Below are 18,318 nucleotides of genomic sequence, written 5' to 3' on the forward strand. Positions count from 1 at the left end.
TATATATATATATATATATGTTTTTTTTCAACTTTAAAGAGGCTTTTCATACCTCTACATCTATTCTGTCACTTCAGCGCTGCGGCAGTGAGAAGGGTTCAAAGGTTACGGCAAAGTAGAGAGAGCTGTATGAGTGAGAGGGTTCGAGTTCACCCAGAGAGTGGAGGATTGTATATTTCCTAAGAAAACAGGAGCAGCCATTTGAGTGGAGGTCATAGACATTGCTATGCATGCTGATAGAATAGGTGGAAGCGTTGGAGGAGAAAGGCCTCTTAAAACTAAATGAACTAAAAGCTCTTGGTTTGAACGCTCTTCAGCCTATACTCTGCCAAATGTACTCTAGCTCGAATAAAGCACTCAGGTCAGAAGGGATGTGTTTTGAAGCTTTTAGGCTAACTCTGATTCCAACTTAAAACCAACTTTAGTTCCCATTTCTAAATGAGACAATGACTGTTTTCTGCATCTCTTTCAGTCTTACTGTAGCATGTGAAATAGATATTTCTTCAACACTTTTTGAGACACTTGTGGTTGAATAAAAGGAGTCCCTCTTCAAATAAAGGTACTGTGCATTCAAATGCATTTTTTTCTTATACTTTTCTATATCTACTTTCTGGTGATCAAGTAAAAGCACTCCTGCCAAAGTATCGCTCTAGCTCCTCATATACATGCGAACACAAATTCTGCACAGATTTTGGAGGATGTAATGCTCGTAAAAGCCACATGATGGCAGCATGAATCTAATAATCTCTCTTCTCTCGCTTCACATCTTGGTTTCATAAATCACAAACACACTGCAATTTACAAATTTAATGCTTTAAAAAAATCACATTTTAACTGATCAGTGAGGCAATAACTTATTTTTTAATGTGAGAAACCATATTTTGGCATTTATGCTTTGGATGAATATTGATTTATGTATTTTTAGGGACAATGCAGTGTGTAAAACTTTTGAGCCTGACTCGGAGGATGTACTTCTACCCGAGGGTTCATTCTTGGCCTTGGGTAGTATTAGATAGTAATACATAGTTTAAAATACCTAATTGTTTGACAAAATAATCTCAACTCAAGGTCCACTTTTTTGGAAATTAAAACTGTTCATGGGATACAGCTGAAAGCTCCAGAAAATGCCCGTTAATGGATCTGGAGATTAGAAGATTTTTATTGTATTGATACACAAATGAATGATTGAGCATCATTATGTCACTTCCTCTTGTATAGTTTCTATTTTTATTTTATATACTTATTACTTTCTCTATTTATATGTCCTTGTGCTGCTACAACACCTGAACTTCCCCTCTGTATTCCCCATCTTGTCTTGTCTTATCTTGAACAGCAGGTGGCGGTATGGAGCTTCACACCTGCGAACATTAACCACAGAAGAAGACCATCGCTAGGTTAGCTAGGAAGCTAACAAGCGGCAAGTGTAGTGAGACGTGAGCATCAAAATGCTTCTACAGACGGTCAGACCGTGGTTGGTCCGTTGCAGGAGTCTACCTTTGGCTTGCACAAGGTCTTACTACGCCGATAAAGTAGCTCGACTCGGCTCTCAGCCGGATACACAGTCATCTGAATACCAGGTAGGCTAGCTTGTTGCTAATCCTAGCTAGCCAAACTGTATGGTGCAGTTCCACTTCAGTGCTAATGTCATCGTTAGCTGTGTAATTAGTGAGGCGGCTCACCTGACAGGCGAGTGGAAAATCACTCTGAGGTCAGCTAATGTGGACAAGATAAAGACTGTTGTTTTTATTTGTCCCTAAACCACGTAGAGGCTAATAAAGTGGCTACAGGAGGTCAAAACCTTGAGCTTTCACTGTACACATCCAAGGTCTTAACATCATCACTGCAGCCTGCATTGTTATTCACCTTCCCCCTGCCAGCAGGTTTCAGCCTTTGTGCCACCAAGTCAGTTTACTGGAGTGAAACTGCACTTTCCTTATATGCACTCTAGTCCCAATGTAAGCCTCTCAGCTCAATGGTCATTTTTACAGTTCAGACTTTTCACAGCAGTGATTATATACAGTAAATCCCAGGTGGAGGTAGGCCTGCACAGTATATGCGTTATAATCATTTTTGCATTACAATTTTCATTTTCTCTGAGAAAAACTATTAAAATCATGATTATATGACATTTATTATGGTCTGCATAAAAAAAAAACATGTTTTCTTACATCTGGAGAACAATATTTGTAGTCCAGGGATCATTATATCACTGTTTTGTTACACATTTTAGTATTTATTTGCAGCTTCTGCGAGTTGGATATTGTACTCAGTGGATTTTGATAATACCATACTTAAATTAATTGTGCAGCCCTAGGTTTGGATTTCTAGTGGCAACCAACAGGGCTAATGCACTCAGTAAGCAGAGATGAGAACATCTACCTAAGTGTATAAGTAAAATGGTGAAAGTGAAATACAAAATGGACAAAATCTACCATAAACAGCACCTGCTGTAACCTCTGATAATGTCCAGTGTCAGCTTTACTTACCACTAAAATCCAGGCAAAGGAAGCAGATAATTACCAACTTTTTATTCATGTTTGAGGTCTAAATGCAGAACTAAATGTTTTTAATCACAAGATGCATTAGTGTAAATACTGGTGCATTCAGTATCTAACAACCAATTCCACGTTACTCATGCAACACCAAATAATGTCACTGGATGGCACCACAGATGCATTTTCTTTATATTTTGAGCTATGTTAATTACTTTTTTAATTTCCTGCAGTTTAAATGCAGTTTGATGAGAGTGTTGAGGGGGTAGTAAACTTCTTTATTGCATGATGGTCTAAATGCTGACTTTAAATTTAATTAGCTCCATAATCATAACATGACCTACGTATTATAATTGGAAAAAGAAAATTCTGTCACAATGCTCGCCCATTCAGGCAGTGCTTAAGTGTTATTGTAAGCTAACAGGGGTGTTTTCAGTTAAAGTCACTGGTCTGTAGTTTTCTTGCTGAGTAGGTGGTTGCCTGACTGTATTCGGAGGAACTGATTATGTGGCAGGTTACTGTTAGGGGCTGAGTGGTGTTTGATTATATCATTGATTAATTATGTTTCTGCCATTAACAGTATAAATGATACTCATGTCACTGTTTTGTTGTTTTATATATATTACTTTGACATTTTCCTACCAGCCTTATTGTTGTTTTTCAGGAGAACTATGAGCGAATGAAAGTTCTTGTTGATGAACTGAAAAGCCGGACGGAGAAGATTAAATTGGGTAGGTGTGAGCACATGACGGATTACACACTACACTGAAGCTAAATTTGTGACTTTGTGTTTTAATTCCAACTTCCAAGTTCAGGCAGTCCGGGTGATGAAAGTGCAGACAAAACACCCTTACTTGCTGGCTTTGATTAAAAAAGGGAAGCTCTTACACCGTGTTCAAACATAACCAGCCCCACTTTTATTACGGTAGATATTTAATCTATTTAAAGTTGGAATAGATGACAGTGTATAACTACAGTAAGTTTCATAACAGTTGATACAGTGTACAGTAGTGCATACGTACATACTAAATGTTTGTCTTAGTTTTTATGTGTAGCGTATAGGTTTGTGGTTTGGGTTAAGACAGAAGCTAATCTGTTGAAAGGCAAAACTGGAGTATTCAAATTGTTGCCAAATCGTTTGCTAACATGCGATTTATTTATTTTTATTAATCCAGGTGGGGGAGAAAAAGCCAGAAGACTTCATACTTCTCGTGGGAAACTCCTGCCTAGAGAGCGTATAGACAGGCTGCTGGATCCAGGGTAGAGTTACCCACTTCCATTTTTGGTTTTGACTCATTTAAAATTCATGGCTGACTCTCATACCCAGCAGACCAGATGCATAAGATTTGTAGTGCTCTGGTTTGACATCATTGCAGGCAGGTCTAATGTCTGATGCTGTACACTCTCCCCTGTATACTGAGAACGAAGAAAGGAAGATAGCATTGCTGTTATCTTACTGTTTACTGGACACCCCTAAATTAATCGATTCTCACGTCAGACGTCATACTTTCATCCTCAGCATCTCAAGTGTAAAAGTGTTTAATGTTTAATTGCAAGCCAGGGCATGTCTCCTCTACATTTTAGCATTAACTTTATTAAATGACTTTTTTGGGTTTCTTGCAGGTCCCCTTTCTTGGAATTCTCTCAGTTTGCAGCTCATGAGTTGTATGGAAAAGAGGAAGTCCCAGCAGGCGGCATACTTACTGGGATTGGGCGGGTTTCGGGGTAAGCACCACTTTGTGTTAACCTGTCTGACAGTGTGAGAACTTAAATACTTGAGAGCATGTATTTTGATTAGAGGAGATATTGCTGCTAAAACAGACACAGTTTAATTACATGCGGTGTTAATGTCATCTCTGTGACTTGTAATATGCCTTTTGTTTAATTTCCAGTGAGATTTCACTGTAGTACTCAAGATGCACCTGTCAAATTTCAGTGTTTTTTATTTTTATTTCTCATAGTGTGGAATGTGTTATTGTTGCAAATGATGCTACTGTCAAAGGGGGGACATACTACCCAGTTACAGTGAAGAAACACCTCCGTGCACAAGAAATAGCCCAACAGAACCACTTGCCGTGCATTTACTTAGGTGAGTTTTTCTATACTTTTAAGGGTTTGGTAAACTGAAACACTTTTACCTTGAAAGGGGAAAATAATGTGTACATTCACCACCAGAATTAAACCTATAAATATTAGTCATGCTGGAGAAAACAGAAATATAGAATATCAGTAAATCTATAAACTAAGCGTACTAAAAGTTGTATTTTCCCAGCAATGTATTCATTTTCAATAACTTTGTTAGCCAGGTCTCCTCTGCAGTAGTTTCAAAGTCAAAGGGCCCTGTGGGGAAAAATTATAATGGGCTTTTTTTTTTTTGTTGGTGTAGACTTGAGACACTCCAGAAGTCTCTGGTTGAGGATTCCAGGCTGCAGTTCATCATATAAGGGGATACTGTGTGTCTGTAATACAGCCAGGGGCTACATGTTAATAACTCTCTAAATTTTCTGACGTTATTGCTTTAGTGGATTCCGGAGGGGCCAATCTACCCAGACAGGCTGATGTCTTCCCAGACAGAGATCACTTTGGACGCATCTTCTACAACCAGGCCAGGCTGTCCTCAGAGGGAATAGCACAGGTGATGCTTATGTTTGGTTTATAACATTGTTGAACACACTTAGAGCAGCTGAGACTTGGCTTCATTATTTGCTCGTCAACCTTTGGTCTCTTACTGCCTGTTGTTGTTGTTATCTTGGATGGTTTATTTGTTGTATTTGAATTAACTTTTGTTGATTCATGGATCAGTTCTGAGAAGCAGAAAGCTTTTCTAAGAAATTATCCTAGCGAGAGCAGAGAAGGTAATTTTAAATGAACTGCACTGCTGTAGGTTATTCATCTTTTCATTGTCTGCTGGCAACTAAAATCCATCTTGCTATTGACTGTTGAAGAAGACACATCCTTGTGTTTCGGAACAAAAACAAGTCAGTTTTTGTGAGAGCTGATAATGTGGAGGGTGCTGTAGAGGAGTTGGGTCTAACACAGATATCTCTGCAATAGGCCAAGGGGTGTTAAACACAGCATAACATATTCATACACCTTCACCATACTGAATGCCCATTAATTCATGCTAATATTGTCTCTCCTAATGATTAAAATTATATATTATTCAAGGATTTTCCTTCTGTGACATATATTTTAGTATTAGCCGCAGTTTTACCACTAGATTGCTGTATTATAAATTTATGAGTGTCCATTGTCCATGATGTTGTGGTTAATCGCAATGACAAGTGCCTGTAAGGACAGGGAAATAATACTGTATAAAATCAATACTGAATCTGAATTCCTACTACAACCTCTCTTTGAGCGAAGTTGTCCTTGACAGTAAACAGGTTTCATAATTTATCTTACACTGGTGTCACTTGTCTTTGACGTCCTTGATTGATATTGGGCTTATTCTTTCTCTTGACTCAGATTGCTGTCGTGATGGGGTCGTGCACTGCTGGAGGAGCGTATGTACCTGCCATGGCCGATGAGAGCATCATTGTGCGGAAGCAAGGAACCATCTTCCTAGGAGGACCTCCATTGGTTGGTCAAATAAGAATGTATAAGAATTCAGATCCTTATCCTGTTAGTGGATTAGTGGTTCATATACCAGGCTAACATCATACCTTAAGCAGAAGAAATAACTAGAATGGCATGTACTTTTTTGTTGTAACCTCATTCAAGGCAGACACTGCTTATAGGTGATATTATATATAACGACTTTTGTGTTCACAGGTCAAAGCTGCCACTGGGGAAGAAGTTTCTGCAGAAGACCTTGGTGGTGCTGATCTTCACTGCAAGTATGAAATAACAGTAGTTCTCATTACATTGCATGTTTGGGTTTTTGATCTCATGTTTCTGCTTTTAAAGACTAAAATAAACATTAAGCTGTTGTCCAGAGGAATACTGTAACTCAACCCTAAAATGCTTAGATCAACATACTGGGAAAAACATGAATCCCAGGGGTATTATTCAAAACCGTATCACAGCCTATATGTTTCAGTCAGTGCTGGTTACACAGAGAGCAGGTTGTTCTCCTCTTTGAGTTGTGTAATGTCATAGGCATTATTGTAGTGATCTGTTTTTCATATTTGAAGGAGCAAGACGATTGGAAATCCACTCTGATAAAAAGAGTAATTTAAAGTCTCATTTCCATCAGATCAAAATGGTTTTGACGTGCGAAGACCTGACTGAGATCGAAACATTGTTCATTTTAATGAATCTGTGGTTTGGAGTCATTACTCTTCATCACACTAAATACGCCTCAGTATTTTTATTAAACTAAACCAGCCATAAAAGATCCACATTTACAATACAAAAAAAATGAATAAATGATGGAAAAAATAATCATTTGATTTCATTTACATTGATAAAACATATGCTCCTATCAGTGTTATTATTTTTAAGTAATGATTTATGTGCTGTAATAATCTCACAGTGATTTGTTGCTTATTTTGCAGAAAATCTGGCGTGACGGACCACTATGCTTTAGACGATAACCATGCTCTCCATCTTGCAAGAAAGGCAGTGAGAAGCCTCAACTACAGGAAGAATATTGAGGTCAGTCCAGTGATAACAATCATTACCAATTGCCTTTTATTGTGTACCAAGTCAAGTTTTCTTTCCTTTCTATTGACATGAACTCTTTTATATTTTTCAGGTCACCACAGAGCCCACTGAAGCGCCTCTCTACCCTGCAGATGAACTCTATGGAATAGTTGGAGATAACTTGAAACGCAACTTTGATGTCAGAGAGGTATTTGTTCAGTTTCCTGGACATTCATTATCATTCTCAAAGAGGCAAGAAGACATGGCTTTTATATTTCCACAAATTATCACATAACATATCAACACACTAATTCAGATAATTTCAACTAAATGATGTGGGGAGTTATTAAATGTGTAGTTTGTTTTGTTCTGGTGGGTTCAGTCACTTTTAAAGTGACCTTGATAAGCTACTACATGGGACAACATCATGGTCAATTTAAAATGATTCCACAGATATAACTTTGCCATTTGTTTTACGTCTGTTTATCAGAACATTGTCATTAATTAAATTGCTTTGTTGTAGTGTACCACCATAAAACAAGATTTATAGAACATACACACACACTTTGCACCTCTGTTTTATACTTAAAATGTATGAATAATGTAAATGTGTTTTTACAGGTTGAGAATGCACTGTAAACAACTTTCAGGTCTCTCTATCAGTAGCTGAGTCAATAATGGACAGCCGGCATCAATCACTTTGCTTTTGCTCTCTCTGGCAGGGCTTGCCAGATGTTCTCATTTATTTTAAAGCCTGTGCCTTTGATTCTTGATGTAGACCCAGGAGCAAGAATTACTGCTAACTCCAGAGATGTCAAAGTGTTTGTAGTGTTGAACAGTATTGGCAGTCCATTTAGGATGCAAGATCAACTGGCTGCTCCCTCTTTACAGGAGTTTTTCAACTGTAATAGGCTTTTCAACACAGGGCACCCTTTAATCACTTAAAACAGTAAAACATTTATATTATATAATTATATATTTATCGTCTTATCAAGAATTCCTGTAAAAAGAACAAAACCAACAATGAATTGATCCCATTGATAAGTCTTGACTGTGCAGCCAAAGCCTGATGTACCTAATTCCTCTGTGCCATAGAGTTCCATTGTTGAAAAGCTATTTAAAACACAGTGAGCCACTCTCTTGCACTGTTTGACTTTCTGTCTTGCTGCTATAAACACTCACTACCACCAAATCCGTGGCTGAAAATAGTCCTCAACAAGTACACTGTTGACCTGCTTGAGTAACTTTTGCTAAAAACTACAGCAGCCAGCTGGTTCAGGAAATTGCCTGTTGTTGAAAAAGAAACAATATGTTTGTGGCCCACCTACATCTTCAATAGTGAATGGATTTGTTGACAATACCAAAAATATAGAATATCACCATGGTTCCTGTAACATGTCAGAACATATTGTTTCAAACAAACAAAGAACAGCAGTACATTTGTTATGCAAGCCTTCTCCATTTTCTGCGTTATTGTCTTTTACAACCTTCCTTCGTTCTTTTGATTGCAGGTCATCGCCAGAATTGTAGATGGCAGTAAATTTGATGAGTTCAAGGCTTTCTATGGAGACACTCTTGTTACCGGTATGTGAAATAAAATTTTTCCATTCATATATCCCATTCATATTTTTTTTTCTCATGGGACCTACCAACGTAACTGCTTGACTTTCAATATATGTTCAGGATTTTCAAGAATATTTGGTTACCCGGTCGGAATCATTGGCAACAACGGAGTCTTGTTTTCAGAGTCTGCGAAAAAGGTAAATATATTTTGTACTCAAAGATGAATGAAACTGTAGAAGTGAGTGTTCTCTAAAGCATCAATATGAATCTGTTCACAGTGTCTTCACAGTGTTATTAGAAAACCTAAAATTTGCCCTGTCTTCACAAAACGTTCAGACTCGTGTTACAGCCTTGATTCTGTAATATTGAACAGACAGGCAACACCTGTGTGAAGCGTAAAAAGCAAAGCCTCACCATCATGTTGAATTTTCAGAGGAGTAAGCATTGTACTGGCATTGTGCCTAAAAATGTCAAGGACTTTAACACAACACTAAAGCATAGTCTTTTCCACAGAGATGTGCTGCTCACAACAACGACTACCAATATTTCTCTCTTGAGGGAGCTTTAGTCTTCATAGATGGTTTGTACTGACCTTTCACAGTCAAGACGCTGAGTTTCTTCATACAATAAGCTCTCAAATTGCACTTGTCTGGGCCATCTTGTAATAACATAGCATTTAGAAACCACGGACAAGAGACAATCATAATTTTCATTCAATATAATTCACCTAATTTGCAAGCCAATCCGCCGTGAACAGAGCTGAACTTTACACAGGCTTAGGAAAGATGAGGAGCTGAATTTATGATTATAGACTAATACGTTTTTCAAACACATCTTGAATTAGATTACAAGCGTGACCTGAAAAAAAGGTTTCTTTGATTCCTTTTTTCTGTGAGGTCTCAATATGACAGTATGAGCATTGGGTATATCATCAGTGTAATTACTGTAGAAAAGGACTGACACAGTGTTTCAGATAGACTCAGATTTGGAACTGACATGCTCAGAGAGCATATACAAGAAGAATCAATACAGCACCTGCATTTAGAGATTTGTTTTTGAGACCTGCTGTCATCACTTAAGACATGCCTGGACTCCTATTATGCTAACTGTTCAATTGTTAAAAGCTTTTCCCCAGGTGTGTGCGAAAGGGAACAGAAGAAGATTAGATTTCTGTTGTTGTGCATGCATTTGGGAGCAAACTGATGAATCATTTTTTAGCAAGTGACAGTTTCTAATAGGCAGCCGTCTTTCACACTGTCTCCAACTTCTGTTTACACTTTGCGATGCAAGGCAGGATGCTTCACTGAAAGAAAGCCAGCAGAGGTAACTGCCAAAATAAAGAAAACACCTGAGTAATTCACCAATACAAAGTATATGGAAATGAGGTGTCTCCACACTGTGCGCAGTCCTTTGTGCTTGTTTTCCTGTGCGAAAGCTTCTGGCAGTTCTGTGTTGTGCAGTGAATTTTACTGGCACGGCTGAAGGCCATTCAGCTCCTTGGTATTCAAAGTAAAATCTAGCAAATGCAAAGCCAGTGTGAAGCCTGATGACCTTCCTCCCAAGTTGATAAATTTCTTACCCGACTGGTCTGGACTCAAATGAAGATGGTGATAAAGGTGAGGCCAACTGCTCACAGATGGACTTAAAGGTGGGGTCAGTGATTCTGGAGAAAGATTATTGATATTTGGTCGTAACAGCCAAACACATAGACCCTCCCTTCAGTTCTCCTTTCGAAGCTCTGCCTCCAGAATGTATAGACGTGCATTGCCAAGGCAACGACAACTACAGCAACAAGCTTCATACAGTGTCGTAGTGGATGTCACTTTCTCATAGCTGAAGCTAAACAACCCTTATAATTTAAAATGTCATCAAAGGAATGAGTTGTTCGGATTAAATCTACCAAACTACAGCGACTAGAGAGAGGACTGTAAGTTTGTAGCTAAGCTACTGTAACAAGGAAGGTAACCTATAAGCTGTTGCTGCAAAGCTAACATGCAGAAAGGAAATGGTTTCCCAGAGCCAGCCCACCAGCTCCTAACATTGATACCCACAACGCTCCTGCTACAATAGCTAACATCACAACAACGGCATGTCTTGGCAAACAAGCTGAATTTCCATGAGCACTGGACAAGTAATTTAATTTGTACTCACACATAAATCACACACATTAGCAAACAGGTATTGGTTCTGTGAAACATAGCGACAACAATGTTGACAAGTGACAAAGCAACCGCCAGTTCATGCCTTTCAACCCTCTGAGGTCTCTCACCACTGGAAGGCCTCACTGATGTTAGTGCGGCTCTTTGCTCTTGTCTGGTCTCAACCCTTCTTTTTTCCAATTTAGCTCTTCTGACCTTTCCCTCTTTGGCTGTTTCTCAGCCGGCTCTCCTTCTTGATAATTGATTACACGTTAGCATGTGCCCCATTTACCATCACTCTCGCTCCTACTGCCCCCTTCCCCCTCATCTCTGTTCCCCCTTCCCTTCCCCTCTTCCTGTGTAAGATCGTGAACGCCTCCGGTTGCTGATTGGCTGGAATAGCGTTGTGTGCCTTGGACTTGTTTCCCATTTACATAGCCAGGCCTGTGTATAAACACCAGATTTTTTCAGCAAACACAGAAGGAACAGCTAGCCGACCGTGAGGAGATATATTTGCTGAATTTAACTAAAACTGTATTGGATTAGAATCACTGACCGCACCTTCAATTAATGGTTTGTTGAACATGAAGCAGCTGTTCATTTTTGTGCTAAGTTTGATTGAGCCATCCAAACCTTTCTTAAGAAAGCACAAACTCCAATATGTGCAGATATATTAAGTGGATATGTGGAGTCTGGTGACTGGATAGATGGTGTGCAGTTTGGGTGGGGTGGCCCTCCATGTGTGTGCAACATGCCCAGACTCTAGTCTATTACCTGAAGTACCTCAGCGTGTACACTTGTGCACTTTGATTATATTCTCTATTACGTGTTTGCGCAGCTGTTTCTGCTTGTGGTTCATTTGCAGGTTTTATTCCTTAGTCAATATCTTAATCTGCCAAGAAAAATAAATCATTACCATCCTCCTCATTTTATTTTAAGGAAGTGATAGTACATGTCTGTGTTTATCCTCTGGGCAGTTTTTTTTTTTTGTGTAGCTGAGAGAATAAACTAGATTCACTGAATATTTGAATTTCTTTTTCAGGGGACGCATTTCATCGAGTTATGCTGCCAACGAAACATTCCACTTATTTTCCTCCAGAACATAACAGGTCAGTGGGGATTATTGACACGAGATTTTGTTGTGTTGCTTTTATTTTCTCTATTACTCCATCACCTTTCTTCAGACTGAAAACAATAATGAAGGGTATTAATTATTATTTGAGTAATTAAATAACCGAACATATCATGTCAGTGTTGTGGCTTTTAATGGGATCTTAGGCACCTAATAAACCCTGTTTTTATTATAAGCTTGTAGCTGCTTACTGCAAAGTGATATGTGATAAATAAGAGATAATATCACATTGATCATTTATTTTTTAACACTCCTACAGTAGACGCTGTCCCTTGAGATGACAACAAACAAAGTGTTTATTTGCAATCTGTCTTCTCCGTCTATATCTTAGGCTTCATGGTGGGTAGAGAGTATGAAGCGGGAGGAATTGCCAAGGATGGAGCCAAGATGGTAACTGCAGTTGCCTGTGCCAATGTACCCAAGATTACTGTTATTATTGGCGGCTCCTATGGTGCAGGAAACTATGGCATGTGCGGCAGAGCATACAGGTATTAAAGAAGTTAATGAGTGGTCTGTGTTGAATGAAAAGACGGCAAGGGTAGCATCCCAAATAGAAGCTTGGTTATGACCTCCTACGTAAATGGGACCATTAGCTGTGTCTGAGTTGTTAGTGCATTCAGAATGTACTGTGCATGTTGTTCAGTATAAAGAATAGTATGTATCAGATGCACTGGGATTTTTGTTGTTTAGGTGGAAGTAATGGCAGAAAAAGAGGTTTTCAATGCTCTAGACACATTTTATAATAAAAACATACATTTTAATTAGATTTCCTGACACCACTTCATTGTTTGTTATTTTATTTAGATAATGTCCCCCAACAGTATTGCTTCTGTTGGAATGAAGAGACGTAGATAATTGCAAGATGGTTTTAATTGTGTTGCAGCCAAGGGCTTCTTACTTAAAGGTCCAGTGTGTAACATTTAGGAAGGTTTATTGGCAGAAATTGAATATTATATGTATTGGTACGATTTCATTAGTGTATAATCACCTGAAAATAAGAATCCTTATGTTTTTATTACTTTAGAATAAGCCTTTTTATATAACCACCAAGTTTCTAGAGTAGCTCAGAGAGGACAAACCCAACACTGGCTCTAGATTAAGGCATTTTTGTGCGTTTTGCAGCCACCGTAGTTTCTCCTTCGTGCTTTAAAGGGCAGGGTGAAGCAAGGGAGTTTCAGTCTACAGCTACACCTCTAGATGCCACTAAATCCTAGTTCAGACGCCAGTTATTGTCAGATTGAAGGACTGGTTTAAATTAAAACGTTTTCATCTGCGTCTCACTCAGCTTTTTCCTTTATTTCCTATCCGTTTAAATACATTTAGAAACCAGTCGCAAGCATTCTCTTGTCAAATTTAGATAAGCAGAGATGATTAAGCATTTTGGAAAATTTATGCTGGTGCTCACCTTTGGTTGGACTTCTTGAATTATTTAGTATTACCCAAGTGGTACTTTTCCCAGCTGAAGCTCTCATAAATCATGTTTTTGCTGTAGTTGTCATCAGATTATTAGACTATTACTAGAGTATTAGATCTTTATTATTGCAGGTTTTTGTTTTGCTCTTTTTTTAGTTGTTTGTCTGTGATTTAGCTGACTATTCTGGCTCGGGCAAACACAAGCAAATTGACACTTACTTATTTTCCTCTCGCAGCCCTCGTTTCTTGTACATGTGGCCGAATTCCCGAATCTCTGTAATGGGCGGTGAGCAGGCAGCCACTGTCCTGGCCACTATCACCAAGGATCAGAGGGCACGTGAGGGAAAGGAGGTAATGATTCACATTACTCATCCCATCTGCGCTTCACTGGAACGGCTTACATTAGCTTTTGTGGATTTGCTGCCAAACTCATAAACATTAAGAAAGACTTTTCTTTCAGCTGTGCTTTGATATGGCACTTATACAGGGATACAATTATATCAATGGTAAGTGTTAAAGGGATGTCTTATCCTGAATAGATCAGTCATCAAATGGCCTTGATTAAACTGTGTCAGGTATGCTGTTATGGGTTTATTAAGAGTGCATTAATAGGTTCAGAATTATGCCTCATATCAATGGGGGATATATTTCAGTCAGTGTTTCAGAAAGTTTAACACAGTTTGGCATTAAAAGACTGAAACGGTAGGAAAAAATACATAATACATTTCTAATCTTCTTATTTTACCATAATTTTTCTATTTGTATTCATAGGTAAAGTGATATTTTTTTGTAGATATAGCCAGCAATGCCATCCAAACAAAAAAAACATTAAAACAGATTCCCACCTCTCATTTCACTTAGGGTTACAGTTGGTGTCTTTATCTTCCGTAATGTAACGTAAGGTTGGCGTGTTCCCGCAAATCTCATTTGATGTAATAAATGTTGATATACACCTCCAAGTTCAAGCTGATTCATCAAGAATATTGTTTTATCAGGAAGATAAATGAGAGGGATAAGATAACTAATTATTGACACTGACACAGGATTAGAAATTGGAAAGTGTATTGACTATTTCACTGTGTTTCACCAACAGTGTACAGTATATTCTGTCCTCCTGGCTAAAACTAATGCAGTCTAATGAAAAACTTGATGAATGAAGGTTATAATCAGTTTTTGTTGGAGAGTTGTTGATTCAACTTCAATTTGGAGGCTGTAGTTTGTGTTGCTGTTGAAGTGTAATGTTTTATATTGAGAGGTGTTTCTAATAGTTACAGCAGTTCATTCCATTTACGTGAAGGAGGATAGTCTAAAAGCACCGGAAAGCTCTACAGCATTGACTTAGTGTTTTCATTATTTTCACTCTTTTCACAAGAATTGACTGTGACTTGAGTGTTTTCAAGCCAAGGAACCTAACTCCTTGACAAACGAAATGGCTGTGTACTTTCAGCTTTACATTTCACTATGCCTTGTACAATTCAGGCAGCTTTTAAAATGCTTTTGGCAGAGGGCATTATTGCCTTATTCTGCATTTAAGTGCACATAGCTGTAAACTTTTTTTTCCTTTTAGCAGTTATCTTTGGCAAACCTACAGCACCAATTCTTTTTTTTTTCACAGTTCACAGCAGAGCAAGAGGCTGCCATGAAGGAACCGATAGTGCGGCGGTTTGAAGAGGAAGGCAGTCCATACTTCTCTAGTGCTAGGTGAGGTTTGGTCATTACACATCATACTCTCATACTGTATGTCTCAAGCAGGTGTGTGATTGAATTGATTACATTATTACTGCGAGACTTTGTGGAATAACTATCTAGGGCAGTGGTGGACTACCAGAAGGCAATCAGCATTTGTCTCTAATTTATTTTTAGATCATTTCAATAAATCACATGATCCTGCTTTTCCAAGAACTAAGAAACCACAACAAAGACTCTTCATGCATGAGGAGTGATGCTGTAATGTGTACAAGTATATTTCTTCTCCATTAGATGTCCTGTTGTTCTGCAAATTATAAGCCATCTTTCCATTTAGTCTTGTAAGCCTTTTTTATGGTCAGTGTGAGCAGAGCACATATCAGATGACGATGTTCTTACAAACAACATATGCATCCTATGGTGGAAAAGTGTGTGTGTATATGTTGCGGTGCTGGGAAGCTGTTGAAGAATATTAACCTTTGGTAGAGATTTATTTAACGAGAAGGCCACACTGAGATAGATAGTCTTTTACAGCAGTGTCCTGACTGACATAGAGCATGAAACATAGAACACAGACTTGCAAAATAAAATATGAAAATAATTATCAAGATTCACAAAAGATCAAAAGACATTTAAATGGACAAAATGTCCAGCAAGAAGATGTCGAACAAGAAATATCTTGCCTGTTCCCATCATGATCCTCCTGATGTCTCTATTAATAGAAGCTATTAACTCATTTATTGTAGAGATGATACTCGCGGGAAATGGAGGAAACTGCTGATGACTCCAGTGAGTCAACAGAATTGGGCTCTATTGAGAACTAATCAACGGCTATTAAAGACTGACTAATAATAATCACCAAAAGTCTGTGTTTCAAACTTCGGTGTCCTGTTAGAACTGATAAAATGTGTCTGTCATTAATGTATGAAACCATTGATATCTGATTTTCTTGGCTGTTATGAATTCGGGGAAAACTGTAAGAATAAGTGAAAACCAAATCAAAGAATTTGTGATATATTTTTTTCAAAGGTAAGAAAGATAGAAATAGAGAAGATTTCTTTTTGATAATGATGATGATGGAAAATAGGAACTTCCTCAGCAGAGAAAGACAAACTCTTGATAATGGAACAGCACAAGAAGCATCAGATGATAGAGATGTTATTTGCTATAATGTGATGCACTTTTTTTTTTTACAGACTGTGGGATGACGGGATTATTGACCCAGCTGATACTCGTATGGTTTTGGGACTCAGCCTCAGTGCAACACTGAATGCACCGACGAAGAAGACACGTTTTGGAGTGTTCAGGATGTAATGCTCATTTAGCATTGTACAGGTGTGGAGACCTTCCTGTCAGAGTTGTACGTGTACTGTACTTAAATTAGTCTTTGTAGATTTGCTTGTGAGTTGCCACCAGATTAAGAGCAACAAACACAGAAAAAAAACTCACTTAAGTAGAATCACACAACCTTGGATCCATATGAGTGGATGGTGTGCTGTTGTTGTGGGACATTTCCACTAATAAGCTGTGCCTTAACTGTTACTACTCCAGTGTAAATGCAAACTGTTTCCTTCCTCTCTTTCCCCTCTCTGATGTATTGGGTTTTTTAATCAAATACTGTAAATGGTGAATTTATAAAGATGTGAAAACATCAAGTGCTGTCTTTTTATTCAGGGCCATTGTGGCTGCTTTTTGAACACATTTCCATGATAGAGGAAATACAGATGAAAATAAATCTTCATAAGGGGGCGCTGTTTAGCTATAAATATGTGATTAGCCGAGGTCTAAAGGGATGTTTGAAGCACACTCAACATTTTTCAAGATAAATGCTGTTTCTGGAGCTATTTTGAGGGAAGTCTTGTTTGTTTGACCTCGGTGCAAATGTCTATAGATGTAAACTCAGTAAAAAAAATCTTCACTAACACAAACATTGTGTTGTAGCAGGCGGGCATAGGATGTGGTCTTATAGATCGCATGCTGCAGGCAGAGTGTGCTGTGTACCAAAGCTGAGCCACAGTGCTTAACTTCACCAGCTGGCCACTCTTTTCTTTCTCTCCCTCTCTTTTTCCCCCCCATTTTGCCAGTTTATCTCTTTAATGGAACATGTTGGACACAGTTGGTATGCTCACATATTGGTATAGACCATCTGAGTTCACTCTGGCAACAAGTTATAGTTTTTTCCCTCTATGGGACTTATAGAGGCCATGGATTAGGTGAAGCGGTGGATTTGAATGTTTGACTGTCTTCCTGTGAAGCCAACTGGTTAAAATGCTTAACTGGAAGCTCCTCTGTGTGTGTGACTGTGTGGCTGCTACACTGGAGCTGTGGAGAGCCCCACCTTGGGGAGAGCAGAAATAACTCAGGCCATGAAGTGCATGTGTGTGTGTGCACCACCCACACACACCTCCTTCACCACCTCCTACCACCAGCTTTTAAAACTGGTTTTCTGGTAATGCCTTCATCTTCTTCCACCAAATGTCACCGTGGGAGGCATTACCAAACAGCATGAACCAGTTTTGAAAGTTCAGATTTTATTGAAGTAAGCTTAACTTTCCAGAGATATTGAAATCTGATGATTCAGAAAAGCTTTGTCTCATTCATGTTTTCAAGAAGAAACAGACCGGGGAAATGTCAGAATTAGAAGTATTTATGACAATTTAAAATGTCTCCCTATTGTTAAGAACTTTTCTTGTTGACCGGGACTGCTCTTAATTGCAGTAATAATCATTCACTGGGTGGCTTCCAGGTCTCCTTTGACAGAAGGGCGAGGATGTCCTTTTGTCTGCCCAGAATATCTGGCAAGCTTTCCATTTGATGTTGAGTATTTTGGCTTTGAGGTTGTACAACACTTGACAACCTAGAGAAGGATAGCCTTCCCCAGCATAAACTGGATTAAAAGGCCAGACGCACAGAGAGATTCTCTGATTAACGGCCATGTGCAGTCATTGTGTCTCAACTTGAATGTCTTTGGATCGCTCAGGGAAGCAGAAGTTACTGGAAGAGGCTCACAAAACTACAAATTCCACATGGAGATCCATTTTGTGACCATGTTGTATCAGTCACACTGTAAAAACAAAAAATCTTAGAAAAATAGCCTGTGAATTTACATAAAATTACATTAAATAATCATAAAATTACTATTCATTTACAGTTAAAATACATTTGCAAATCTATCATCTTTTCACAGATATTGTTTAGTTAATAGATTCAACTATTAAATTCAAGTTTAATACTGTTAATACATCACTAACATTATGTATAGTTACTGACAAATAACAGTAAAGTATTTTTTATGTTATTTGACAGT

At 38.4% G+C, this 18,318-nt stretch overlaps 1 protein-coding gene across 1 annotated transcript; it reads left to right on the forward strand.

Annotated features, from left to right (window-relative positions):
- The first annotated feature begins 1,354 nt into the window (after nucleotides 1-1,354).
- Nucleotides 1,355-16,666, forward strand: mccc2 (methylcrotonyl-CoA carboxylase subunit 2). The gene is made up of 17 exons (XM_051422695.1): nucleotides 1,355-1,577; nucleotides 3,157-3,223; nucleotides 3,668-3,752; nucleotides 4,116-4,217; nucleotides 4,454-4,581; nucleotides 5,015-5,127; nucleotides 5,961-6,074; nucleotides 6,267-6,331; nucleotides 6,992-7,091; nucleotides 7,192-7,287; nucleotides 8,591-8,663; nucleotides 8,763-8,839; nucleotides 11,823-11,889; nucleotides 12,244-12,400; nucleotides 13,562-13,676; nucleotides 14,941-15,026; nucleotides 16,208-16,666. Exons 1-17 carry the CDS (start codon nucleotides 1,446-1,448, stop codon nucleotides 16,323-16,325), a joined length of 1,695 nt encoding a protein of 564 aa, XP_051278655.1. The 5' UTR covers nucleotides 1,355-1,445; the 3' UTR covers nucleotides 16,326-16,666.
- Nucleotides 16,667-18,318: the final 1,652 nt, after the last annotated feature.

The sequence above is a fragment of the Dicentrarchus labrax genome, unplaced genomic scaffold, assembly GCF_905237075.1.
Source record: "Dicentrarchus labrax unplaced genomic scaffold, dlabrax2021, whole genome shotgun sequence".
NCBI lineage: Eukaryota > Metazoa > Chordata > Actinopteri > Moronidae > Dicentrarchus > Dicentrarchus labrax.